We start from the raw sequence: 27,895 nt of genomic DNA on the forward strand, positions 1-27,895 counted from the left end.
AAGCGGCTTTGTCATGCTGGCCACATGACCTGGAAGCTGTACGCCGGCTCCCTCGGCCAATAATGCGAGATGAGCGCGCAACCCCAGAGTCGGTCATGACTGGACCTAATGGTCAGGGGTCCCTTTACCTTTAATCCTTAACAAAGTTTTTTTAAAAATATATATATCAGTAGGCATTTATTGAATTTATATTACTGTATTTTATTTACCGTAAGTTGTCTCTTTTGTAACTTTACTGTACGTCACTTAGAAACCATGATGCTAAGCAGTATATAAATTGTTCAAAGAAACAAGCTATACTCAGAGTAGACCCATTCATGTTAATAGACCTCAGTTAGTCACGTCCATTATTTTCAATAGGTCTACTCTGAATAGAATTAACATTGGATAAAACCCAGTTGCAATTAAGTTTATCCGTTTCTTTTTCAGATACTGAAGGTCGTGCCACTTCAGCAAGAATTAATTGAACAAAATGACTACTAGTTTTTCAAAAGAAATGCAATCTTGACAAATATGTGGCTTAATAATAATAATACCCCACCCATCTGGCTGGGTTTCCCCAGCCACTCTGGGTGGCTTCCAACATGAGATTAAATATGGCTATTAATCATAATAGGAAAACAAAGCTTCTGTATGCGGTGGGATTATACCACTATATTTATTTGGGCAAGGGCCATGGGCCATGCTTTGGGTGCAGAAGGTCCCAGCTTCAATCCTCTGTCATATCTCCAGGTTGTTGTTGTTGTTGTTTAGTCGTTTACGGTAGTCGTGTCCGACTCTTCGTGACCCCATGGACCATAGCACGCCAGGCACTCCTGTCTTCCACTGCCTCCTGCAGTTTGGTCAGACTCATGTTCATAGCTTCGAGAACACTGTCCAACCATCTCATCCTCTGTCATCCCCTTCTCCTTGCACCCTCCATCTTTCCCAACACCAGGGTCTTTTCCAGAGAGTCTTTTCTTCTCATGAGGTGGCCAAAGTATTGGAGCCTCAGCTTCAGGATCTGTCCTTCCAGTGAGCACACAGGGCTGATTTCCTTCAGAATGGATAGGTTTGATCTCCTGGCAGTCCACGGGACTCTCAAGAGTCTCCTCCAGCACCATAATTCAAAAGCATCAATTCTTTGGCGATCAGCCTTCTTTATGGTCCAGCTCTCACTTCCATACATCACTACTGGGAAAACCATAGCTTTAACTATATGGACTTTTGTCGGCAAGGTGATGTCTCTGCTTTTTAAGCAGTATCTCCAGGTAGGGCTGGGAATTTCTCCTGTTCGAAACCCTGGAGCAACATCTGCTGCCAGCCAGCGTAGGTGATGCTGAGCAAGATGGAGAAATGATGTGAGTCAGCATAAGGCAGCTTCCCTGTGTTGGTTTGATTTTAAACTTTTGCTGTAAGTGTGTTCTGTTTCGATGCAGAAAGGTGGGAAAGATATTATTTTAATACCACTTAAATCCAAAGGAAATCCCATTAAAATCAATGGTAAAAAATTAGTTGAAACTGCTGTAATAAATAGTAGTAATAATAATAATAATAATAATAATAATAATAATAATAATAATATCCCAACAATAATTATGAGATAATGGCTGGGAAGCCTGGTTTGTTTCCTGGTTCTTGTTTTGTACTGTTTCATCCACCTTTTTTTTCCCTTTCCTTATTATTACTGATTCTCTCTCTCTCTCTCTCTCTACAGGTGAAACTCGGAAAATTAGAATATCGTCAAAAAGTACATTTATTTCAGTAATGCAACTTTTATTTTTATTTTTACAAATGCTTTTAATATTTTAATAAAACAAATACCGGTTGTTACAATAATACAAAAATAAAACTGCTATTACATTTCATTAATTACATTCCATTTATAATTGACCCGCCAAACGACAAATAATTACAACAAATAAAGGCTTGACATATATTGCTTTGCATGTCATGCATCTATCTCATATATTGGTTTCACATTTTAAGTTGCATTACTGAAATAAATGCACTTTTCGACGATATTCTAATTTTCCGAGTTTCACCTGTACAGTATATCACTTGATTGTAGGGGGAAATCTTAAAGCGTTTTACAAAAAAGATAAAGCAGTAAAACCATCGCTGAAAAATTTACAACCACAAGTTAAAGCCACAATAGACGGGTTTCTGGCCAGAGCTGCACCTGACGGACTTCCGGCTGCTCTAGAATGTCGCGAAGTCTCCTCGGCTTCCTCCCCCCAGTGGGCGGGGCTTTGGAGGGGCGGAGGGCGGTGGGGGGGGGAGGAAACATCAACCGACGCCGGTGGAAGCGCCGGCCTCGTTGCCGTAGCAACGCAGCTGCTGTTTTCGCCGCGGCTGCACCTGAGCCTCCGCGCCTGCGCAGTTCCTCTGCCCTCGACGTCACCCCGGCCCCCTCCTTCTTCTTCCCTCCCTCCCTCCCTCCCCTCGTCAGGGGGGCAGCGCTTACCCCTCCCCTCAGCCTCCCTCCCCCCCTCAGGACCGGAGTGGGGCGGGGGGAGCAGCAGAAGCGGCGGCGGCGGGTGAGTATGAGAAGCCCCCCCTCACCGACCCCTCACCGCGTTCTTCCCACCATGCACCGCGCTGGGGGGGCAGGACAAGCGGGAGGGGGCGCCTTGTGGGACTGACTCAACCCGCCCGCCCTTTCACACTTTCAGTTAGTGGGGGGTCTTGACGCCCCCACCCCCATTTGCGTCAGAAGAGAAAAGGGCCTCCTCTTCACATGTGGGGGGCAGAAGAAGGTCTCCAGTAAGGTGAGCAGCTTTTCCTCAAGGACTGCTCCTGTTTTGGGGCACCTCCCTCCCCTCCAATGCTCAGGTGTCCATTGATCAAGGTGGGTGCAGGCACCTGGCACCCTTGGGTGGCTGCCAGGGCTCACACAGGAAGGTGCCCTGCTGGCACCTGCCCTGCCCCTGTTTGCTTCTCTGCTTCTATGCCCATCACTTGGTCAGCTTGATCAGAGCTCCCTCTTGGGTTCCCACAAGCCCACAAGCCCCACAAAACCCACATTGTGTCCCAGGGCATTATGGGAAATTCAGAAGCACGTCTGGGAGCAGCTCCCCCTTTGCGCTGGGAACACTTTCTGGCGCCAGTTCTGGGTGGTGGGTGCCTCTTCTACAGTGGTCAGAGCTCATTTGCCTCCTCTCGCCTTAAAGTTGGGTGGAGCCAGCCCCTCTCCCTCCACCATATGGAAAGGGTGTAAGGTGGGCCGGGGGCAGGAAGTAAGAATCCGGCTTCATTCTAGCCTCCCCCGTTTCCTGGGAAATAATGGGCATCCTCATACCCAGGTGAGAAGTTCACTGCCCCTCCCTGTGGGGTTGGAGAGGACAATTCTCCCTCAGTGTAAGTGGGGAGTGGGTATTCCTCCAAGTGGAACGATGCAGGTGGGAGAAAGACTCCAGGAACACACATACGTTTCAACCAACCACCTCACCTTGGTATTCTTGCTCATACCAGAGAGGGCCAGAGGCACAACCATTTCCTCCTCTCCATGTAAGTTTGGTGTGAGTGTTCCTGCAAAAAAGAACCTTGGAGGAGATAGCACCCATTCACTTAAATATCCCATCCTACCTGGCGAAATAGAAATCATAACACTTGTATCTCTTTAGTACAAGTGGAGAGTAGATACTCCTCCAAAAAGAAATGGGAAAATAAAAGAAGACACTCACATACCCATTTAAACCCTGAATTGATTGTCCCCTTTTGTAGAATTTAGGAGAGAATGTGCATGCAATGCCCCAGCAACCCGAAAGAGTTCTTGCAAAGGAGATTAATGTAGACCCAGCCCATATTTGTGCTAAAATTCATTTGGGCATTGGTTTCCCCAATAAATAGGTTTCCCCAATAAATAGGTTTTGTAGAAGTGGATCCTCCAAGATGTATTGGACTGAAGACACACTAGGATCTTCACAGGGAACAGGGAAATGTTATCATTCTGACTTATGGATGTGTGGATGAACTGCCTTGAGGGTCAAAGGAGCCCCCAAAGGAGCCTGCTGGAGTTGTCTTTCTAAGGAGATCAAAACACCCCATTCTGACAGATGAGAAAAGGTAACCCACATATGGGACAGATAGAGATACCAGCATACGGTACATTTTTAACCTACTTCACCTTGTTTCATCCCTGCCCTCATATTCTTTTCTACCCCACTCTAGATTTAAATCAAGATTGTGGAACTGGTGGGAAGAGAAGAGAAAGATCTGGGCTTTTTCTTCCCTATAGAGCTGTGGTAGGGTATCTGTGGTATTCCAGATGTTACTGGACTCCCAACTTCCAGCAGCCCCAGCCAGCATGGCCAGCGGCTAGGGATGATGGGAGTTGTAGTCCAGTGACATCTGGAGGGCCATAGGTTATTCATCCCTGCTTTAGAAAAAAAAACAAGCGCTTGGTCTTTCTGTATATTTGGGGGTGGGAGAAATACCCAGAAGCTTTTGTCCAAGTGTGGGATCAGGATATGCCTTGTGTTTTCCATCTCTACATAAGTGTTTGAAGGGGGATGGTTGCAAGTTTTCCCTAAACCAGTTAAAGAGTTATATTGTGGGTGAGAACAAGACAGTCTCCCCTGAATAATAAGCTCTGGGCGTGATCTCAAGGGGGGGGGTTCAAAGCATCCTATCCTTGTAAATGAAGAAATAATAGGGCAGTTGGCTTATATAGTGGGGGTGGGTAACCTGTGGTCTTCTGGATGTTCTTGGACTACAGCTCCCATAATCCCTGAACATTGGCTATGCAGATGGGGGGTTGATGGGGATTGGCAACCCAGCAGCCTCTCAAAGGCTACTGGTTCCCCATCCCTGCCATATACCAAAGAGGTGAAGACAGTTGGAAAAAATGAGGCAGCTCACTGTCCCCTCCATTAGAAAGAGAGAGAAATCAGGGCACTCCTAAAAAAAAGGAGTGACAGTGTGGTTCATGTACAGTTAAAAAGGCAGCAATATCTCTCTCCCCTGCCTTTCCCTTCCCCAAGTCAGGGAACTGGTTTTGCCTTTTCAGTGCCTTGGGCACCTCAGCCTTATGGGCTGCCTCTTTCCAACTTGGACTTTTCTTCAAGGGGAAGGGCCAGTTTATGTGTCTCTCTTTGATCAGCAACAAAGGTGGATGTTTTCCCTCCTGCCACTTCATCTCTGCAGTGACTGCATCATAGTTGCTTCTTCCCCTGCTCAGCATTTCATGGAGGAATTCCTTTCTGGAGTTCCTTGGGAGCAGTGGCAAGTGGGGAAGAGGGGAGTTTTCTGCTCTGCTGCCCCTCTTTCTCAGAACTTGTGGCCCCACTGGCAAAAATGCTAGCCTCATTTATTTAACTCAGGCTGCATATACAGCATACATTGGACTCACATTCCCTCTACCCCTGCAGGAATCTTGTTCCATGGGAACTGCCTTTTATCAAGGGTGCTGGGAATTGTAGCTATGTGAGGGGTAAACTACAGTTCCCAGGATTCTTTGGGGTTGGGTGCTTTAAATGTATGGAGTTTACACAGCCTCATAACCACATCTAATGTGAAGTCTTACCCCACCCCCTTTGACACCTCTGGTCCCAGCGTTGTATTTTGTCTGGAAAATTTAAATACTCTACCCTGGAGCTGCAGGATTTCAGGAGAGAGTTGGCTTTGGATCCGGTTTCCCTTTCAGCTTAAAGAGAGGAAGGATTCTGAAGGGCAACACTGTGTTTGAGCTGGGGGGTGGGGAGGGGAAGAGGTGACCTTATCGCCATCATCATCTCCCGTTGCAGCAGTCACATCGCAGTCACATCGTGTGGACAAGCAGAGGGGAAAGATGGGAGTATTGTGGCATATGCGGGAAGGAGGGCTTGGATCTCGGCGCAAGCCTGTCTGCTTGTCCTGTCATTTGTGGAAATGTTAACAAGGCAAGGCAAGGCACGCTTCTCCCCGGAAATGGAGTTCCTTTCAGCTACCGGGCTGCCTGCCCGTGGTCTGCATATTTCTTCTGCTTAAGCCTAAGGTGGGACATAAGGGTGGGTGGGTTTTAGTTTTTGCTAATCACTGGAGCAGACGCTGGCTGGGAAATGTGAAATTTATTAATATATGTTGCTAAGTTGTGGCAATGCGTTTGGAAATGTAACCTAAGACGGAAGTACAGAGGCACTTTGGCATCTCTGAGGGTGGGTTGTAAGACAGCCGTCCGCATTGCAGGTTTATAAGAGATCCAGGAGATTTTCCTGCTTTGGGGGATGTGGAATGCTTGAGCAAAAGGTATTTCTTATGTAGCAGTAATTGATCATCTTAATACTGTATTGCTGTTGCTAGCTTTCAAACTGGACTTGCAACAATCCCTCCCATTTGTTAAGTGTTTCTTCTTTTAACTATAAATAAATCATGATTATTCTGAGATTGATTGTGTGAGTCTTAGTTTGTAGGGGAACGTGTCTATTTTTGATTAACAGAAATATTTGGTTTTCCTTCCTCATCTAAATTAGTTTAATTTAGTTGACTTTTTGAATCACCTTAGCCAAATTATCTCACTTACTGATTAAATCAGTTGCTGTGTGTGCCTCACACACACACACACACACTGCCCGTATTTTGTAGAATTTGAAGTCTGAGCGCAATCTTTGTTACTATGTTTTCAACTTAGAAGGTGGGGCAGCCATGTCTGAGGGAGGGGTTGCCTTTGTAAAAGAATTGGTAAAATTAATACATTAGGCATTAGCAATAATATTTGGCCATCTTCCTAATAATGTTTGCATCTGCTATCCAGTTTTAGATTTTATACAAAAAATGCTATAACATATAAATCACTGCTAGTTTGTAAAGTCTGAGTACAAATTTTGATTAGTAATTAGTAATTGATTTTTTTTCAATGCCTTTGCTTTTTAATTGGTCCAGTTGAGCTCTACCTGTGTAAATAGAAAATTGCTATTGTTAAGAAGTAATGAACGGGACACAATCCCTTGTGATTAGATGGGCAGGAACAATGGGCAGCCCCCAGACTTCATTCTTGTCAGCTGGCAGGTAATTGGAATCTCTTTACCTCTGAAGACTGTAGAAATGGCATAAAGCTTTAGAATAGCAGAAGAAAGGAAACTTTCTTCTGGGTTTGGTACAGATGACACTTGTAGTCTGTCATTCCTTTTATTTTAGATGATTGAAGTACTCAAAGTTGCTGAAAGTTAAGAAATGGAGTTAAGAGCGACATTTAACTTTAAAGACTAATTTGTAAGTTAATGCTGGTGCAGCCTACTGTAGTAATTAACTTATTAGTATTTGTTATATAACCAGTTTTTAATGGTGGAGGACATTACTTGTTTGCTTGCAGTCAGTGATTAACAAAGAGTGTGTGTGTGCATTTTGTAAGATAAGGGACAAATAGCTCATTCACTAAGTTTGATGTTCATGGGGGCATTGGACTCTATTGGCTGGAAAAGAGTCTGTCATAATTACTATGTAGATGATTGCGGTGTCAGCTTTTAATAATTTTTTAAAAAATTTTGGAATTGTCTGAGGCCAAACTTTGATGACTTGTTCCTTTTGCAGGCTTTCCCTCTCTCCCCTTTGCTGCAGTGCACAGTTGAAAGCCATCCTATTGCAGCAACACCCCTGCTGTGTCTCACTAACATCTCCACCTTTTCAGAACTTGGAACTGGGAGGCTGGAATATTTTTCCAACTGAATTCTTTCTCAGGCTGCTTCTGCTACATCACTGTAAAAATAATGGTGCTGCTTGGGTGAGGCTAAGCAAGACAGGTTGCCCTCTGTAAAAGACAAGTATCCTTCTCTCTTTGCCCTCAAAGCTGTGCAACTAGAACTTGTTGATTCAGCTGTGCAGATGGTGGTATGCTAAAGAAACTTTAAAGTAACCTCAATCCGTGTCTTTGTTTCAAAATTAATGTAAAACAAACAACTTAGTAGTGATTATATTTTTATCTGCACAGATAAAAATGGTTAGCACTCATTTTTCTGTGCTCTACTTGTCTTTGATTCCCATGAACACAAGCTTTTGTGATTTTAAAATAAGGAATAAGTTTCTAGTCCTGACTGTTGAAGTAGTGAATTTCTAATGCTGAAGCACTCAGTTGGAGAATAAATTGATTAAGGCAGAGTAATGTAGCCCTGGTGGCTTCATGGGTTTCTTTCTGCTGGGTTGTTGGGTTGCCTGTAGTGGGATCTGGCATTTGCCAAGGCCTTGTCCGCACTATGCTGTCAGCAAGTGGCAGGTTGCCATTCCGCCTTAGCAGCAGAATGCTTGCCTGCTTTGGGGATGTGGATGGAAGTGTAGTGCTTGCATCGTGATGGGAAGAGGTGCGGGGCCAGTGACTTACTTCTTTGTGAAAAAGGTATGTTGGGCTAGACGGATCCTTGATCTGATGAAGCAGTTGTATAAAATAAGAGGTTTTAAAAATGTAATGCACAAAGATCTGTTCTGCTTGCATGGCATGGCCTGAGAGTGTTTCTGCAAAAGTGTGGAAGAAGCCCTTATGCTGCAGGGAGACAATAACTTTTAAGAGTTGAAAGTGGTATGTTCAGATGTCTGCTGCTGCTTCCACAGTGTACACATGCCGGCTCTTTCATTCTCTTGAACAAACAGGTCTTGCAAGACAGAATCAGAATTCAAAATGACCTTAACAGATTGGAGAAATGGGTGCAAGCTAACAAAATGAATTTCAGTAGGGACAAATGTAAGGTTCTGCACTTGGGCAGGAAGAACCAGATGCACAAAGATAGGATGGGGGACACCTGGCTTACTAGCAGTACATGTAAAAAAAACTAGGGGTCCTTGGTGGACCACAAGCTTAACATGAGCTAACGCTCTTCTAGGCTGCATCAACAGAAATATTCTGCCTTGGTCAGACCACACCTGGAATGCTGTGTCCAGTTGTGGACACTGCAATTTAAGAAGGATGTTGACAAGCTAGAAAGTGTGCAGAGGACAGCAACCAAGATGATCAAGGGTCTGGAAATGAAGCCTTTATGAAAAACGCTTGAAGGAGCTGGGTATGTTTAGCCTGGAGAAGAGGAGACTGAGAGGATAGAGCTGTCTTCAGATACATGGGAAAGGGAGCGTGCTTGTTTTCTCCTGTTCTTGAGGGTAGGACTCAAGGCAATGGCTTCAAGTTACAAGAAAGGAGTTTCTGACTATACATTCGGAAAAACTTTCGGACAGTAAGAGCTGTTCGGCAGTGGAGCAGACTCCCATGAGAGATGGCGGACTCTCCTTCCTTAGAGGTTTTTAAGCAGAGGCTGGATGGCCTTCTGTCATGGATGTTTTAGCTGAGAGTCCTGCATTGCAGGGGGTTGAACTAGATGACCCTTGGGTCCTTTCCAACTCTAAGATTCTATGATTCTTGGAGCGCTCTTGGAGCGCTGTTAGAATTTGCAAGTTGTGATGATAGGAAGGTGAGTGTGACTTGCTAACCATGGGCATCTATGGCCCTCTCATCTCAGCTTCATGAAAAATGCTGCCCATCTCCAGCCTCAGGTAACTACCCAGCCAGGAAGGGAGGAAGGGTGTTAATTTCAGGGCTTTGAGATTGTAGCCCAAGATGTCCCTAAATTATCCAAGATTCATTGATAGTATACAGAGTGTGTTGCTTTAGTTCTTCCATATCTTCAGCACTAATAACCACTTTCAGGAAAGTGGTTGCTTTTTTAAATGTCAGCACACCACTGGGAGGTGCGGCTGTGCAACCCCCCCCCAAAAGGACTGTGCCTCAACATCTGTATAAACACTTGCTACCATTCTTTCCCCCATGTCTATATTTTAGGAAAATATAACAGCACTAAAGGCTGCCAGAAGCAACCTCTCTGCCACCAGCACCACCCCAAGTTTTGACGTTAGTTCACATGGAGGCAGGATGGAGAGATTCAGCATTCAAAGTCCCACAGCCATACTAGAAGTGTCTTTGTATTTAATATGCATGGATGTTTCATGTTGCTGCCATCAGCTCAGGGATTACCTTAGGCATGGTGTAGTGGTTAAGAGTGGAGGGGTTCGGGTCTCCGCTCCTCCACATGCAGCTGCTGGGTGACCTTGGGCAAATGGGCTAGTCACACTTCTTTGAAGTCTCTCAGCCCCACTCACCTCACAGTGTGTCTGTTGTGGGGGAGGGAGGGAAAGGAGATTGTTAGCAGCTTTGAGACTCCTTAAAAGGTAAAGGGACCCCTGACCATTAGGTCCAGTCGTGACCGACTCTGGGGTTGCGCGCTCATATCGCATTATTGGCCGAGGGAGCCGGCGTACAGCTTCCAGGTCATGTGGCCAGCATGACAAAGCCGCTTCTGGCGAACCAGAGCAGCAACGGAAACGCCGTTTACCTTCCTGCTATTTATCTACTTGCTCTTTGACGTGCTTTTGAACTGCTAGGTTGGCAGGAGCTGGGACCAAGAACCGCTGACCTGATCAGCAAGCCCTAGGCTCTGTGGTTTAACCTACAGCGCCACCCTTGAGACTCCTTAGGGTAGTGATAAAGCGACATATCAAATCCAAACTCTTCTTCTTCTGCTGCTGCTGCTGGTGGTATGCTGAGGATAATCCTACCAGATGCTGCTATGTTTGTTTGTTTTTTGAGGGTGGGGAATCCCTCATTAGCACCAGTAAAGGATCCCCCCCCCCCAAAAAAAACAACAAAACCTAAATACCAAAATTACAAGAGGGTTATTCCTCAGGATTGCAGCAGGGGAGGAAAAGGTTAAATTCCCCCCCCCCCGCCTGCTGTGTGATCCCATTAATTGCCTTCCAAGTTGATGATGATATTTGCATTAAAAAACAACAACCCTGCATGTTAAGTGAAAAGATGTATTTAACATCCCTCTACTTGGAGTGTCAGAGCTTCAGAAAACGACAGACACACATTTTCTAAGTGTAAACAGAATCCTTGCAACAGAACAGCTGGTTCAAACAGCCCCCCCCCCCTGAAAATGTCTCACAGTGAGAGCATCCCTCTCATAGAATCTGCAAAGCACCCACTTAACAGTAATTTCTACTGGAGAGGCTGTTTGAAGTGGGCTAAAAATAGACACATAAAAAAATTCAACCACTCAGGGCTGCTTGCAAGCATAAGCAGAGGGTGGGGCAGTTTGCAGCATCTCTGAAGCCAGTAGACTACAGCCATCCAAGATTAAATTTTCAGAAGTGTTTTTGCAGATGAGTATAGACTGCTGGGTACCTTTCAGATGTGGTTTTGGTGATAACATATTTTGAGTGCATATGGATGTACTGTATACCTTTTAACTTTTCAGTATCCAGCTACTCAGAAGTGACTGCTGTAAATTTACCATTTCAATCCAAAGCATTTTTGTTCTGCCCAGAAAATTGGGAGAGTAGGGAGAGATAATAGCACAAACTATGCAGAATGAGGTGGTAAAATTTTGGGTTGTGCTACTTTAGGCCGCAGGTGAGATAGTCGTATTTTTATTAATGTGTTGTTAAAAACATAAATCTGCATGCAATTAGTAAAAACTAGCATGTTGAAGAGTGGGCCTTGAAGGGTGGCCATTCTAAGCCTTTCCCCCTGGTGGACTGATTCTAGTTCAGCCTTTGCTGCCCTGGTGACACCAGATGTTTTGGACTACAACCCCAGCTAGCACATCCACATTTACTGCAATTTACTTCCTCACAGTAACTCCATGTTCACTTAGTTTTTTAGAATGAGAACACAGGACAAGCCCCCTGTAGGAAGTGGTTTGCAATTATGCAGGGAGGGGGGTGTTGATTAAAAAATCAGACACAAGACCCACTTGCCTTTCAAAGTGGCACAGCTACAAATTTCACCATGTTATTCCACATAATCTATAAAATGATTCTGAGGGAGCATGGGGTGGTAGGAGAAGAGTATGAGAGTTGTGGGTGCTGATGTGGCCAGCCATGTGTCTTCAGTCTCTTTCCCTCCCATCTCCTGTCTCTGCACACTTTTTTTGATGTCTGGCTGCCGATATGTGAGCCCTGGTGTGCACTTGACAGCAGATCCACCCACCCCTTGGCAAGTAGAGAGAGAGAGAGAGAGAGAGAGAGAGAGAGAGAGAGATGGATTAGAACAGGGGTCAGCAAACTTTTTCAGCAGGGGGCCGGTCCACTGTCCCTCAGACCTTGTGGGGGCTGGACTAATTTTTTTTGGGGGGGGGAATATGAACGAATTCCTATGCCCCACAAATAACCCAGAGATGCATTTTAAATAAAAGGACACATTCTACTCATGTAAAAACATGCTGATTCCCGGACCGTCCGCAGGCCAGATTTAGAAGGCGATTGAGCCGCATACGGCCCCCGGGCCGTAGTTTGGGGACCCCTGGATTAGAACATCCCTCCCTGATGTACTAGTTTTCCATTTGCAGACTTTGGGGAAGAGCATAGAATGGTTTTACTCACCTGCTCGCTGAAGTGGTACAATCCACTCTGTCCCCTCATGATCGTTCTACATCATTCTGCTTCATGTGCAGACCAACCCTCCCTCCCCCCCACTAGTGTTCTGTTGGCTGTTGCACCTCTGTGCACCCATTGTTGCGCAGGGATGGGAGACCTCTAGATTTTGTTGGGCTGCAGCTCCTCTTAAGTCCCAGGCAGCATGGCCAGTTGCTGGGATCTGTAGTCCTATCAACATCTGGAGGCCACAGATCTCCCACCTTTGTTGTGAAGGAAACAACATGGCCTGGAGCTTTGGACAGCTCCAACAATTATAAGATTCAAAGCACAAAGTGGCAACAGCCCTTGGAGCAGCAGGCCAGGCTCTGTCCAGATGGAGTAATTTCATTGCATTAGGTCACATGAAGGTGTTTATGTTGTCCTGGGCCTTGGCATCTGGTTGTCTGTCTAAGATGGCTGTTGCAACATTGGCTCTCAGGTATGAGCTATATTAAACTGCACCTACCATTGTTGGCCCAACAACCCAACACCCTCCAGTTATAGCTAGACTTCCAGCATCTCTGACTTTTGGCCATGCAGGCTGGATCTGATCAGAGTTTGAGTCGAACAACATGGAAAGGTCCAGTGGTCAGCCACCCCTGGCCGGGTGACAATCTTCCCTCCCTGATTTAAAGAAAATTGCATCAGATTTCCTGAAAGCATCTTGGGGGAAATGAGAAAAGCCATCCCTATTGCTTATCTCTGCTCATTTCCTGAGCGCATTGGGGCGTTCCTCTTGATAGCCTTTGAGACTTTCTCCTCTTAATTGTTCTTCCGTTGCTGCTCCATCAGAGACTTGCCACAGTACTAAAAATAACTCCACAGTGATATTAAGACCTGAGACATTCAGAGGTCGACTGAAAGGAGACTACAGCAGTCTGTCTGGGAGATTGGGGTGGTGGTGGGGAATGTACACTTCATAAAACATGTCATATGCCTTTAAAAATAGAAAATGTTTAGAGGCTTTTTATATTCTTCTGAAAAGAACATGAGCTCACTGAGCTTCTTAAGGGGCTGGTTCCATATTTTTCTGGAAACTCCCTGTTCCTTTTGGTTGTGAACTCAACCACTAAGAAGACCAAGTATTACAGTGCTGGCAGAGGACACATTTTAAAGTGTCTGGGTACCAGGATCTAATTTTTAGTTGCTGTGGTGGCTACCATAGATGCCTTGGATTTTCATGCTCTACTAATTTTATTTTTAAAACTAAAAACAACTTTATTTGGCATTACCTGTGACATATGCCTTTGTTTTACTGACTGGTCAGAATCATGCCCTTCACCCAGTGGTGGATTGAGAGGAGGATCTCCCAGGCCAGGGTAAGAAACTGGTAGAAGAAAGGGAAGCTCCCAGGTGAGAGCTAGCAGGTTGGGCTCCAGCACTCTCTGTGTGAGACAAGGGTTAAGAGCTGCCTTTGGAAGAGGACTCTGCACTTTCTTCTCTCTCTCTCTGTTTTTGTTTAGATTAGTTCCTTTTATCTTACTGTATTATGAAAAAGCTGTAATCAAATCTTATTAAAAGGAATCATGCCCCCTTCACCCAGCCCTAAAAACCAGTATTCCTCCTTTTCATTTATTGCCCTATTTATTCCTGCTCTACATAGTACTTAGTACAGTGGGTGACGCTGTGGGTTAAACCAAAGAGCCTAGGGCTTGCCGATCAGAAGGTCAGCGGTTCGACGGGGTGAGCTCCCGTTGCTCAGTCCCAGCTCCTGCCAACCTAGCAGTTCGAAAGCATAAACGCTGTTTCCGTGTGCTGCTCTGGTTCGCCAGAAGCGGCTTAGTCGTGCTGGCCACATGACCCAGAAGCTGTACGCCGGCTCCCTCAGCCAATAATGCGAGATGAGTGCTGCAACCCCAGAGTCGGTCACAACTGGACCTAATGGTCAGGGGTCCCTTTACCTGTACTTACTACTTAACCATGGTTTCCACAAAGCAATTCTGGAGACGGTTCTTGTTCTTGTTTATTTTTTATTATTTTTCCCTTTAGCATGTTTAGTGTTATTGTATTATGATTTACTGGTGCTGTTGTCCTTTTAAAATCTTAGTAATAAAAGGTATTTTAAAAAAATAATCTCGAAATCTTTTAAAACATCCTTATTGGGTGGCACTGAGTTATCAGTGGAACGCTGAATCTGGTGCCAAAACTGTGTTTGCATGCTTGCATTTTTTTAATAGTTTGTTTTGTTCAAGAGTTCCAAAAATGGCTGAGCTGGAACATTTTTGTGGTACTTGGAAAAAACCAAAACCCTGCAATAGCACCTGCCGTTATTCCCCCCACCCACCCAGATAGGGAAGCTCAGTGGCAGAGAATATGCTTTACCTGAAAAAGGTCTCCGGTTCAAACCCTGGTATGCCCAGCCAGGGCTGGAAAAGATTCCTACCTGAAACCCTGCAGAGCCACTGCCAGTCGGGGGGACAGTACTGAACTAGTTGGATTCAGGGGTCCGAGGCAGGTTTCCTATGTGACTAACCTGGTTCCCATTGTTGCAAGGAGCCTTATGTTTTCTTCCACCTCCTCTTTGTTCCCTTTTCTTGTAGGTGGGCCAGGAGAGGGCGTGAAACCTGTAAGGGCAAACGGGGCCTGCACAAAACATTGCAGTGCAGAGCGCTACTGCTCAGGTTTCCAGCCAGCCAGGCATGCCCGTTCCAAGAAAACACAGTTTCTGGATTCCCCCCCCCTCAGTTGTTGCTGCTGTTTTGGGAGGGAATACCTGTGCAGACCTTGGGGTTTCCCTAGGCCTGCTGATGCCACACAAAAGTATATATGTGGATGTGGCTGTGGATGGTGACAGTTACATAATGACCCACACTCATAGAAGTGGGTAGTCTAAGTGGTGCCTCTCGGATATTTTGGACCACAGTTCCCCAAATCCCTGGCCATTGGCCATGATGACCAGGGGTGATGGAAGTTGTGGTCCATGACATCTGGAGAGTACCAACCTTGGCTGCCTGTGGTGGCTAGTGATGAATGCATTTGTTGAAATATAATAGAAATATATAGTTTAGATCAGTGGTTCCCACCCCCCACCCCATGGGCCACTTGAAAATTGCTAATAATTATTAAGTGGACCACTTAATAATTGTTCTGCCTGTTGTAGCAAGTGTAATGCTGTATGATTTTCAACTGCATTTTTACAGACATGCCATGGACCTCCTGAATGAAGCTTGTGACCACTGGTAGTCTGCAAAACACAGTTTGGCAAACCCTGATCTAAATGACCCAGTTAATCCCTGTTTTTTAAAGGTTTGTTTTTTAACCATGCAATTTCATTGTAATGGATGGAGTGTTTTACCTGCTTCTGAGTTGCCTTTGTTCTTTAGGTGAGTTCTGCTGTATAGAGAAGGAATGCAGAACCTCTTTTCTGCCTGATAGCTGTATTCTCTTGTAGGAAACCTTCCAGGGGTCGCATGCCTATGCTGGGAAGGACCAGAGGCAAATGTGGCTAGGGTAGTAGATGCAATTCTTACTTCTGTGCAGCAGGCTGCATTCTAGCCGTGCAAGAGGCAGAAATTCTTACATGCCCACACCATGCTCACCTCTCCATCCTTCTTCCAGGCCGCAAGTGGTGTTATCCTTGTTCTAAGAACACATTCCAGGAAAGCAAAAGCACATGAGGAGAGTGTGGAGCCAGGACAGTGAAGGGTGTAACTGGAGGTGGGGTGTGGCCATTGAGAGCTGGACAGAGAGGCCTGGAGAGTGGTACTTGGACCCTGGGTCAGAGTTTCCCTCCCCTAGTTTAGAGAGGTGGTGTGGGGAAGAGGAGAGGAAAGATTTGTTCTTTGTACAGTGTAGAGTTCAAAGTCAACCTTAGATTAGACCTCTGCTTTCTCTCTCTCTTTTTAGTGTCGGTACTCATAAAAGTGCTGTGGGTGCCAGCACAAAATGGCTGCCATGTGCAGAAAGAAAGACAAAAGAGGTTCCGGTGAGTTCTGTCACTGAACTGAAGACTACTGAACAAGACTTTTCAAAAGGCCTCCTTTCTCCCTCTAGAACAAGCAAGCTTGCAAGCGTAGAAAGAACCCCCCCCCCAAAGTTGGGAGACGTGGGTGGGTAACGCGGCTCTTGGGCAGCTGGAAGGAGCCCCGCCCGCCTGCCACTTCCCTCCCAGTCGCCAGGAGACCAACAACACATCAAGGGGCCTCTCCTCTGCCTCCTTACTCTCCTTTTTCGTGTGCCATGAATGATTCTCCAGCGCAGCCAGCAGGTAGAGCCCCTTCTTGCCAGGGGGCTGCCCCCTTTCGACTCCTCTGCGCCCGGAAGAGGCCGCTCAAACTTTCGGTTCCTAACTTAGCAGAGGAAGATTTTCCTCCACCTTTGAAAGGGGTGTGTCGGCAGCTTCCCAGCCCCTCTTGATTCCTCTGAGCGGCCATGCCAATGCCCCCTGGCTCGGTGGCTCAGTGGTGGAGGGCTATGTGCATGGAGCAAGGGAGCAGCAGATCCTACTCCGCTCCCCCAAGGGCCCTGGGTCAGTCGGGCTCCATGGAGCGTCCGCTCCACTCTTTTCCGGCCTCCAGCGCCCTTCTTCTCCTTCCTCCTCCAGGGCTCAGGATGCCTCACAAGTGCCAGACGGGACAGGACATGCAGCCCGCAGGAGGGAGCCCAGGCAGCACACCAAATGTCACCCCCAAGCGTGCTGCCCTCAGACAGAGAACTCCCAAGCCTCCCCCGAGCTGTCAAAACAAAGGGGGGAAGGCCGCCGGCAAAGTGGCGCAGCTTCCCCCTTCCCTCGACAGCTCGGGGTAGGCTTGAGTGTCATGGGTGTCGTGCCAAATGTCACCCCCCTCAGTGATGACACCTGGGGTGGTCCGCCTCCACCGCAGCCCCCCTTCCTACGCCTCTGAGAACAAGGTGGTCCAACCTTTCATACCAAGTAGGCCACAAGAGTACTTTGACATGGAACCCGCGGGCTGCACACTGCTTTGGGGGTGGGGGAGAAAGTCCAAAATTTGACGCCCACACCCCAGTCCTCATGCTGCCTTCTTAATACCTGGTAAGCACTTGCCTGGTTTCAGGAAAAAGATTGGAGAGCTCTGACAGGGCGGGGGTCATTTTGTATAATCCTGATGGTCTCAGTGGAGCTGGAGCTGTACAAGTTGTTATTTCCTAAGCAGGTGATAAATTTATAATCCATTTTAGCAGGGGGGTGGGGGTCTTTGTTTGCCAGGAGATACTGTCTTTAAGGCGCCTGCCAAAGAATCTCAGATTTTGAAGTTGTAGATCTGCCCCGTAGAACCTCTTCCTTGTCTGTTTTCAGTACTGTGAGAGGGGCATTTGCTTAATTAATCAAAGAAGAATGGGGAGTAGCAGAGGATTTTAGAGGCTCTTCAAAGGGGTGGGGTGGATGGATGTATAGGTAGGTAGATAGGTAGATAGATAGACAGATAGATATTGTGTGTGGGGGGGGGTGTCCATTAGCAAGGTTGTTCTGACTCTTCAGCCAGCAATATCAAGGTGTGACTATATAGCACTGGAACGGCTGGGTGGTTGTTGTTTTTCAATCTCCGATAAAATGAAATAATTTGGTTTGTTTTTGTTGCAGATCACTGCTCCAAGAATGCAGTCGCCAAGAATGGGATGGGGCCATAGCTCAGTGATAAGAGTGCATGCTTTGCATGCCGAAGGTTCTGTCTCTCCAGCTAAAAGGGTCTTACGTATCGGGGCTGAGAGAGAGAGCCCTCAGTGAGGACCATAAGAGCTGCTGCTAGTAGGCTAGATTGCCCAAAGGGTTTCATTTGGCTAAAGGTAGCTTCAGATGTCGGTACATTCAGATTTACGACTGATTCAGACATTGGACACCTCGGTGTATCCAATGTAGTGTTAAGTTGCTGGCAATGAGTTTCCGCTAATGCTGCTGTTGTGTTGGATTCCTCTGTTGTGCAACATTAAAACTTACCCACCTGCTAGCACAAGCACCCTTGCGCCAGCAGACAGAGAACTTTGGCTACAGCCCCTCACGTGGACCACCATCAAAGGCTGTTTCTGGTGCCTGAAGACTCCCAAGTGATCAGATGTCAAATGTTCTGAGTGCCACAGTCTGGAGGCGTGTTTCATTTAATTCATTCACTTACTGTGTCTGTATGCTATCTTTTGCCCAAAGAGCTTAAGGCAGGCATCCCCAAATTGTGGCGCTCCAGATGTTTTGGCCTACAACTCCCATGATCCCTAGCTAACAGGACCAGTGGTTGGGGAAGATGGGAATTGTAGTCCAAAACATCTGGAGGGCCGAAGTTTGGGGGTGCCTGGCTTAAGGCAACATATGAAGTCTCCCATCCACAGCAGCCTTGTGAAAGTGAGCTGGACTGAGAGGCAGTGCCTGGCCAGTGAACTTCATGACCAAGCATTTGTGTGTATGCATGCAGGTGTGACATTTGCCAGTACTTTTAGGTGGCTTCAAACCACCATTTGATAAAGTACTTCAGGATAAAGCCAGTCTCTTTAAGCTAAAACTGGCTAGCAATGTTTAGTGGTGCTTTTCAGCAGTTAATTGTGGTTTAGCTTCTAGTATTCCACAAAGGGAGGAAACATATTCCTTTCATAGACCAGCTGCTGGGCAACCAGTCACCCCCACTTAGATGGAAATGTCTCCTTTCACTGCTTTTGGACTCTGGCACTGGACTCTTTCGCTTGTGCTGGTAGAGCATATATTTCACAAAGCGGTGAAGGTCAGGAATCTTGGAAATGGCACTTGCTCTCCCTCCCTGGCACACAGACCTCCATGGTAGGAGTAGAGCAGGCATCCCCAAACTTCGGTCCTCCAGATGTTTTGGCCTACAACTCCCATGATCCCTAGCTAAGAGGACCAGTGGCAGGGATGATGGGAATTGTAGTCCAAAACATCTGGAGGGCCGAAGTTTGGGGATGCCTGGAGTAGAGAGACTGCCTCCTGACTAATCTGAGGCTCTTTTCTGCTTAACCTCTCATCAGCTCAAGGCAACTCAGGGAGCTGTAGTCCAAAACAGCTAAATGGCAGCAGTTTAGGGAGTGCTGAGCACATCCAGGTGTGTGGAATGCTTCCGCCTGCACCAGTTCCTCCACCTGCCCTCCACCGGTTGCCAGGGCTTTGGTGTCTTCATAAGTGAGCGTCAACATGCCTTGTTTGTTGGGGGGACAACAGCAGCAGACTTCCTATGCTGCAGCACTCAGTCCTGGGTGTGGGAAGCTGCTGTCTGGTCTTGCCCTTGGAAGATCTGTCTGCTGTTGTGAAGGTATTTTCTGCAGCAGCAGCCGGCAGTTGCCTCCTTTCTCCAGATTCCATCAGTGACTCTTTGCTAGGGAGCCGCAAGCCTTAACAATGCCCGTTTTTTGCCCTGTAACTTCAGGCTCCCACCTCCTATCTCTATCAGGTGTCATCAGCAAAGAAACTGTAAATGCAAATGTTTACATAGAGTAACCAGAATAGGACAACTGCTTTGTGCGTGCTGGCATATACTGGAAATGCTACAGAGCTAATGAGTGGGGGGGGTTAGTTTTGGGGGGGTTTGTATTTCAGTGGGAACATGTTTTAAATTAATAATGTGTGACTTGCACAAAACAAAATATTCCACTTGCACTGTTTGTTGGTAAGCCTCTCCCCTGCCCCACCCCCACCTGCTTTCAGAGTGCAAAGGGCCTGCTGTGGGATGATTGGCTGGGTGAGTCGTACCATGCCTAGGAAGGTAGCGCCATTTCCCCGTTATGTCACCCACTCAATGGGAATTCAGCAAGCACTTAAGGAATCTGAGATGCAGTAAAGCTTTTAGCTGTGCAGACAAGGCTGGCTCATTGGAGAGAGATAATGTAGCTAAGAAATATTGACAGTGTTAGTGAAGGATGGGCCTTGAGACCATGAACAGAATGGAATGGGCTGTTTATAAAGGGCCCCCCTCCCGGGTTTTAGCCAAGGATATGCCACTTCAAAGCAAGTCAGAGATGGCACTGCTGTACTCTACACCATGTCTCCATCGCTGCTTTTAATTTTGCTTTTCGAAGTCTGAATGCATATGGCTTGGGCAAGTTAATGTGTTCTTTGACAGAGACTGCTTGATAGGTTTGTGGGGTTGAGCCTTATGCACAAAGCTGAGAGAGAGTGGGTTGCCTTCAGGGCTCTGAAGCTATAAAAGAAATGGGGAAACAAGGGCTGTCTGTGGGCTCCCATTATTTACCAATGCTTTGCAAAATTGCCTGGACACAGTTTCGTGGTAGCAGTAACCCTCAACCCAGCTAGTTGATTGAGGTTGTTCAATTCACAGCCATGCTTTCATGATTCTAAGGCAGTTGCAGAAATCAAGAGTCCCACCAGAACACTTTTGAGCTGTGCCTCTCCCTTGCGAAGAGATTTTTACTGAAGACCCTCTCTTGGTTTAGAATTGTTTACAAAACTTAATCCTGATCCAGGATCCTTCTCCTGTAAATTGCATGAAAGCTCCATTGTTTTGTGGAATAAGTTCCTGCAAAACTTGCTCTTCTATTTCTGCAAGGATGCTCTGTTTCCTTGGGGAGATCTCCAACTCCCCCTCACCCTGACCTTTAATCTCTCAAGGACGTACATGCTACCAAGTTAACTCAGACCTTTTAAAAAGTGAGGTACTTCATTCTTCATTCAAGAAAAAGCACTAAAGCTTATCATAAGGGAAGGATCCTCAGTGATTGATCACATTGCCAGTAACAAGTCCCAGGTTCAATTCCTGGCATCTTCAGTTAAAAGAATCAGACAGCAGGTAATGTGGAATAGCTTTCTCTGCCAGTGACCCTGGAGTGATGCAGCCAGCCAAGTGTAAACCATCCTCAGTAGATAAAGCAGCTTCATGCATGTATCACAGCACACTTTAGACATTGGTGAGGCTCCAAAATATCCAACCAAGCTCCAGACCATAGGCCTACTTAGAGTGGACCCATTGAAATCAAATGACCTCAGTTAGTCATGTTCCTTGATTTCAGTGGGTCTATTCTGGGTAAGATGTTTGCTTTTACTTTTTCATGCAGAAGTAGAACAGAAGTGGCACATTGTTTGAGGGCTAGTAGTAGTCTGGCACGTGTGTTTATAACATCGCAGTGTTGGTTTCTGTCTAGACTGAGCTGATGATGCCAGTAAGGCCTCCTCTTGGGTGAATGTTGTTGTTTAGTCATTTAGCCGTGTCTGACTGTTCGTGACCCCATGGACCAGAGCACGGCAGGCACTCCTGTCTTCCACTGCCTCCCACAGTTTGGTCAGACTCATGTTGGTGGCTTCGAGAACACTGTCCAACCATCTCGTCCTCTGTCATCCCCTTTTCCTTGTGCCCTCCATCTTTCCCAACATCAGGGTCTTTTCCAGGGTGAATAGGAGCTGTGATAAAACAGAGACAGGATTGTCTTTGATGTAGTTTGCCCTCTGCATGGAAGAAATGAGAGTCTGTGTGTACGACCCAGGCTGCATAGCTTTCGTTTTTATAAAACAAGCATGCCAACTAAGCACCTCTTGTGAGTGAGTGGTAGGCTGGAGGGCAAGTGTTCTCCTACCCGGTTTGAGGGTGGGCCCTCATGCCAGCTGTTCAATTAAAAAAAACCATAACCTATTCGCAATCATGACCTGTTATTGCTAGCTAATGTCTCTAGCATTTTTACTGAAATGTTTACAGTCTTTATTTCCACAGCCATTCTCTAGCCTAAGAAGTGATCTAGACCAGACTTCTCCAAGCTGTGGTCCTCCAGGTGTCCAGAACTACAGCATGTGCTGGCTGGGGCTGATAGGAGTTGTAGTTCAGAACATTTGGAAGGCACCAAGTTGGTAAAGGATAGCCTAGGCCTTTGCCCGAAGCCCCAGGTGATATCCATGACAGTGGAGCAGCTCCTCTGCCGCACACCTTCCCCCAGTCTGTGCTTGAGCTTCATTTCAGCAGAGGCTGCTACCAGGGTCTAGCTGCTTCTCTCCGGCAGCTGTGGGTTGCAGTAAACCCTGGCCATCAGCCTCAAGTGCTTGGTTCACTGACAGACCACGCAGTAGCCCTTTCCGTTCATCCAGCCCCACTGACTCCTGGTCTCTCAGATTTGGTGTGTGTTCTGTTGTGCTCTGTTAGAGATAACTAGTATAGTGCCGTTCAGATGCTGAACTCCCACCAAACCCAGCCAGAATGGCTAGTGGTCAGGAATTACAGAAGTTTTAGTCCAACAATCCCTGGAGGGCCACAAACTCCCCATTCCTGCTCTTGGACCAGAAGCAGCTGGAAGCTTGAGTGCTTTATCAGCTAGGCAGCACACCTGCTACAGGTAGATGTTGACACAAAAAGGTTTCTTGCTGGTGGTGGGTTTCCTTGCCATTCTGAGCTGTTCAGTGCTGCTCAGCTGCAGCCTTTGTTGGCCCTGTGAATGTTTTGTTTGCTGTTGGTTTCTAAGATCGTGGCTTATCAGGGGCTTCCCTGTCTATGAGGGATTATAGCCTCTCTCTAAATGTAGCTCAGGGAGGTGACTGGCAGCTCATACCAAGGAGGAGGCGCACACACTCTCGGGTTTTCTCAGAACTCCACTTCAGTCTGCTAAAGGGATTAGTGCCCTGAAGTCTGTCTGGCACTAATCCTTTTCTGCAAACAAATGAGCACCTGGTGGTGTCCTCTGCCCCCCCCCATCATGAGCATGGCTATCCTGAATGGGCTGGAATTTCCACAACTGGAAATATCCACATCCTAGTTGAAAGTGTCCATGCTGCAGAAAGGGAATGGCCTTCTCTGCACACGGGATCATTTTGGTGCAGCTGCATTGATCAAAAGCTCACTTGTTTTGCCCTGGACTTGGAAACTGCAAGGTAAAAGGCCCCTGATTTGGTCTCAAGGTGCTATGTTCCCCTCTTCCGCCCTTCACTCAGCAGGTTCACTGGATGTCAGGATGGCGGCATCAAACCTGGAGAACCAGCTGCACAGCGCCCAGAAGAACCTGCTCTTCCTCCAGCGGCAACACGCAGACACCCTCAAGGGGCTGCATGCTGAGATTCGGCGACTACAGCAGCACTGCACAGGTAATGTGGCCCAAGCCACCTCTGCTTCCAAGAGGCTTCCCTTCGTTCTGCTTGGGGCATCCCTGCTCTTGTCCTCTGCTTCTCTCCAATGCCAGTCCCCTCTTCATGCTGTCCCCACATTGCTTCATACTGGAAAGGCAAGTTTGGTACTTCTTCTGGATGCTTTGTGTATATTATCTTGGGAATCCTTACAGCAGCTCTGGAAGATGGGCCAGTACCTTTTGACAGCAGCATCTGGGGTTTGGAACATTCTCCCCAATGAGCTCTGTGTGTCTACCTCACTGCTAGCCTTTGGTATGCATCTAAACCTGGCTTCCCAGGGAAGACTCTCAACTGATTTAGAATGACCTAAAGAGTTTGGAACAAAATTTTAAAAATTCCTTCCAGTAGCACCTTAGAGACCAACTAAGTTTGTCATTGGTATGAGCTTTCGTGTGCATGCACACTTCTTCAGAGTTTGGGTGAGACAACTAGTCATATTAGAATAGACACACCAAAGTCAATAGACTGAAGTATATTAGCTCCAATGGGTCGGCTCTTGAGTATGAGGGTTTGTTCAACTATTGTTTTGTTTTGTAACCCACCTTTTGTGCTGGGGCAGGAATGTTTGACATAAAGGTCCTGCTGCAATTGATCACCTAGTTCTGTGAGCCGCAAGACTTTGAAAGTTTTGTGAAAATGTTCTATTTATGAGTTTTGCACATGGGTAAGTTTTCTCCAGCTTTCCTAACTCTGCATGTTTTTCAGATCTGACGTACGAGTTGACTCTCAAAAGCTCAGACTCAACAGGTGAGTGGTCTCAACCATCTTCTATTTAGAGGATGTGGAAAAGGCTGGCAATGACAAGGAGAGAACGTTCTAGACACCTTCTTGGAGTGTTGCATGGAAGTTGTTTTGCAAAGAAGTTCAAATGAACTCTCTAGGTCAGGAGTTTGTGGAACTTTCTTACACTGAAACCCTCCTTCCATCAGGAAGAACCAACATCAAGGCTGATCAGGACAAGGAGTGGATGCTGTGGCTGATGTGGCTCTTGTGACAACTAGCAATGTTGCCTCAGCTTCTGGTTGTGCTAATTCACTTCCCAGCATTTACTTGGATGTCAGTGTTGGCAGACGTGTTCCCATAATCTCCCCAAAACAGGCTGGTTCAAATTGCATCTCCCTCTTCACAGATTTGATTTTCATAGAATCAGAGTCATAGCGTTGGAAAGGACCACAAGGGTCATCTAGTCCAACCACCTGCAATGCAGGAATATTTTGTCCAACATGGACTCGAACCCACAACCTTGAGATTAGGAATCTCATGCTCTACCGACCGAGTTATCCCAGGTAGCTTTTTTTTGGGGGGGGGGGCTGTATAAGCATAGTACTGCACCTAAGATTTGAAATTAAAACTGCAGAGTGGAAGGAAAGGAGGATCTTTTTCTGCATCCCCACTTCCAGCTACTCTCTGAAGACTGGAGAAGAGACCCTGTAGGTTGCATCCATGCTTAAGAACTACCTGCTGTTTTTTTTATCTGTGTTGGAGAGTTGTAAATTTGTGGAAGTGACAGGCATGACAGACCCTTCCTAGTCACACTGACAATTTTAGAGCCCCTTCGTCTAACCTTTTTATATTTTCTCAAACTTCAAAAAAAAAGTACTGTCCTCTATACTTTATTTTTCCATGTCTCTCCCCAGCCTAGAAGCCTCACTGAATGTATCTACGTATTTGGCTACTATACTTTACTACTGTCTTCTGCTGCTGCCTCCTTGCCTTTATCCCTCTGCATGGAGTCACTCTCCATGTGCACACACACACTCTTTCTGAGCCCATCTCTTTCTTTACACAATCCCCTCTCCTACTTCAAGTATACTCTGGTAATTGGAACTGCCGGATTGCCCCCCCCCCCCCGTTGTCTTCATGACAGTCTGATAATGCACTCTTGGAAAGTTTGTGGCTTGCATGTTTATGGGCCTGTTCTGTCAGACATGCAGATTTTGTAAGCATATCTTACTGTTTTATGTTTCTGTTTGAGAAATGCCAGCATTCTAAGAGTTCTCTGAGATTCTGCTGTTATAGTTCAGTGATTCTCATGCCTTGAAGAATTTGGGAGCAGAGCAAACACTTTAGCCCTTTCTTCCAAGAAATGCTTAGCATATCCTTACTGTTTCAATGTTGTGGAGCTGCTTTTGCTCTGGTTTCTTACCTTAATCACCTTTATGGTGGGAAAGCATGTTGCTTAGTGAGTTTGCTTGACTGTACATGGTGTAAAACTCTTTGCCTGCCTGCTCTTTCAGAAAGTGGGACTTCAAGAAGCGAAGAACTCAAAAGGAAGTGTGAAGAACTTGAGGCCCAGCTGAAAGTGAAAGAGGCTGAAAACAATGAGCTATTAAAGGAACTGGAGCAAAAGAATGCAATGATAATGGTGCTTGAGAACACCATCAAGGAGAGGGAAAAGAAGTATTTAGAAGAACTGAAAATGAAAAGCCATAAGCTGAACATGCTGTCGAGTGAATTGGAGCAGCGCGCCAGCACGATTGCATACCTCACCTCACAGCTGCATGCAACCAAGAAGAAGCTCATGAGTTCAAGTGGGACTTCTGACAGCTCTCCATCCGGGAGCCCAGTGCTGTCCAGCTACAAACCAGCCCCTCCCAAAGATAAGCTCCCAGAGACTCCGCGGCGCAGAATGAAGAAAAGCTTGTCCACCCCCCTCAATCCTGAATTTGAAGAGGCCTACAGATTAGGATCGGATAGCCGCAAACTGCTGTTACGGGAGCCTGTTGATGCTATGCCTGATCCCACTCCCTTCTTACTGGCAAGGGAAACTGCCGAGATCCACCTTATCAAAGAGAGGCCTTTAGTCATTCCACCGATTCCTTCGGAACGCACCTCTGCTGAGCCACACAGCCCAGCCCGGGAGAAGCAGCACAAGGCTCACGTTGGTGTGGCACACCGAATCCACCACGTTGCTTCACCCCAGGCACAGCCAGAGGTTGAGACACTAGCAGTGGATCAGGTGAACGGGAGCAAAGTGGTCCGAAAACATTCAGGGACAGATAGAACTGTTTAAGCATACTGTCTGGAGGTGACTCTCTTATGCACTGTGATCACAAATAGGGTTAATTGCATCTGCAGTCACTCCCCCCCTTCAAATCCCCTATGCATGCCAAATTCTTTCCATCACTAGAATAACCTCCTCCAATGGATCCCCCAATATGACTATCTACTTAATGAAACGCTGTGGCCAAACTCAGGTGTCTGCCTGACTGCTTGCTTCCAATGCTCCTTCATTTATTCTAAGCGCACTTGTGGGCAAATGCCCAGGCAACAGTCTGCATTATTAATCAATAGTAATGACAGAGTCTGATAGCCTCCTAATGATAGCCCTGCAGCACTGTGTATTGGCTGTTAATGGTTAAAGCCTTCCATGTATGTATCACTTCACAGTCATGACAAATCCTTCTTTTGGGGGAGGGGCAGCGCTGACCACCAGTGTGAGAAGAAAAAGAACAGCTCAGTGACCCCGCCTCCCTCCATCCATCACATGGTCTTGATCACAGTGTTCATATTTTCTGTTATGTTTTTATCTACAGCTACTAAAATCCCAACAAACTCTATTTTATTAACCCTGGCTGATCTTGTTTTGTGTCCTTTGTTCAATATTTGGAATAGTTTTCCACAATTACAACTGGCTGTTTTCTTTTCGGGCAGAGGAAAAGAAAGGGGAAACCTACAAACACAAAAACAAATACATCTGAAGGCAGCCCTGTTTAGGGAGGCTTTTAATGTTTAATAATTTTATTTCATTTTTCTGTTGGAAGCCTCCCAGAGTGGCTGGGGAAACCCAGCCAGATGGGCGGGGTATAAATAATAAATTATTATTATTTATTATTATTTAGGTTTTATGGTTTCTGCTTAGTAGAGAATAAAGCTGTGCATCTTTTAAACTATGGAAATGCAATGTACTCCCACAGGCCAGGCTTCTCCTCCTGCCCGTGTGCCTCCCAGATAGAAACTTGTACAACTTGAGCAGTTTGCATAGCTGAAGAGGTCCTTACCTTTTCAATGGAAGATTCTCCCATTTTGGTTGTGCCCAATCAGAAGTGCAGCTTGCCGCTTTACAGCCATAACAAGAAAGACTCACTTTTCAATCTTATGGTGATTGTATCTTTGCCTATCATTTTAAAATTTCCACCCCCTATTTAAGTTTATAAAATAATCACAAGTCTATTGGGGGGCGTATGAAATTTGTTTTCCATTGTAATCTTAATGGTAAAAAGTCACCTCCTGGAAGGCACAGACCAGAAGCACCAGTTTCTGGTGGTGGTATTTTTTTTAAAGGCTACTCTACCAGAAGCCTAAAACTAACTTTGTAAACTATATGGCAAAGATGGAAAGCTACAGCTGGTACCAGCAAATAACATTTTCAAAATGTTCCTCATTTAAAATGTGCCTTTAACTGAAAATCTAGCCCTTACGATACGAATGGTGAACCTGTGACCTTCCAGATGCTGTGGACAACAGCTTCCCATTGGCTTCAGCCAACATAACCAGTGGTGGAGGATGATGGGAGTTGTAGTCCAGCATCATCTA

At 46.3% G+C, this 27,895-nt stretch overlaps 1 protein-coding gene across 18 annotated transcripts; it reads left to right on the forward strand.

The window, feature by feature from the left end:
• The first annotated feature begins 2,130 nt into the window (after positions 1–2,130).
• On the forward strand, positions 2,131–26,933 carry CCDC92 (coiled-coil domain containing 92). Of its 18 annotated transcripts, XM_088659256.1 has the most exons (8): positions 2,404–2,519; positions 3,849–4,047; positions 15,489–15,594; positions 16,195–16,273; positions 17,891–18,093; positions 23,168–23,317; positions 24,065–24,106; positions 25,597–26,933. In XM_088659256.1, the coding sequence occupies exons 6-8, from the start codon at positions 23,188–23,190 to the stop codon at positions 26,370–26,372; spliced, it is 948 nt and encodes a 315-aa protein (XP_088515382.1). In that variant the 5' UTR covers positions 2,404–2,519; positions 3,849–4,047; positions 15,489–15,594; positions 16,195–16,273; positions 17,891–18,093; positions 23,168–23,187; the 3' UTR covers positions 26,373–26,933. The 18 variants fall into 18 exon arrangements, with proteins under 18 accessions (XP_034953795.1, XP_034953797.1, XP_088515380.1 ...); XM_088659252.1 differs by lacking the exon at positions 17,891–18,093 and having other exon boundaries at positions 2,305–2,519; positions 16,195–16,555; XM_088659255.1 differs by lacking the exon at positions 3,849–4,047 and having other exon boundaries at positions 2,383–2,519.
• Positions 26,934–27,895: the final 962 nt, after the last annotated feature.

The sequence above is a fragment of the Zootoca vivipara genome, chromosome 16, assembly GCF_965207765.1.
Source record: "Zootoca vivipara chromosome 16, rZooViv2.hap1.1, whole genome shotgun sequence".
Taxonomy (NCBI): Eukaryota; Metazoa; Chordata; class Lepidosauria; order Squamata; family Lacertidae; genus Zootoca; species Zootoca vivipara.

Excerpts from the sequence above, each read along its gene's own strand:
- CCDC92 (XM_088659248.1), top strand. The coding sequence starts at position 22,038 with ATGTGCTGGCTGGGGCTGATAGGAGTTGTAGTTCAGAACATTTGGAAG. Across the intron at positions 22,093-23,167 it reads GAACATTTGGAAGGCACCAA|CAGGTTCACTGGATGTCAGG; the intron begins GTTGGTAAAGGA and ends CCCTTCACTCAG. Across the intron at positions 24,107-25,596 it reads CAAAAGCTCAGACTCAACAG|AAAGTGGGACTTCAAGAAGC; the intron begins GTGAGTGGTCTC and ends CTGCTCTTTCAG.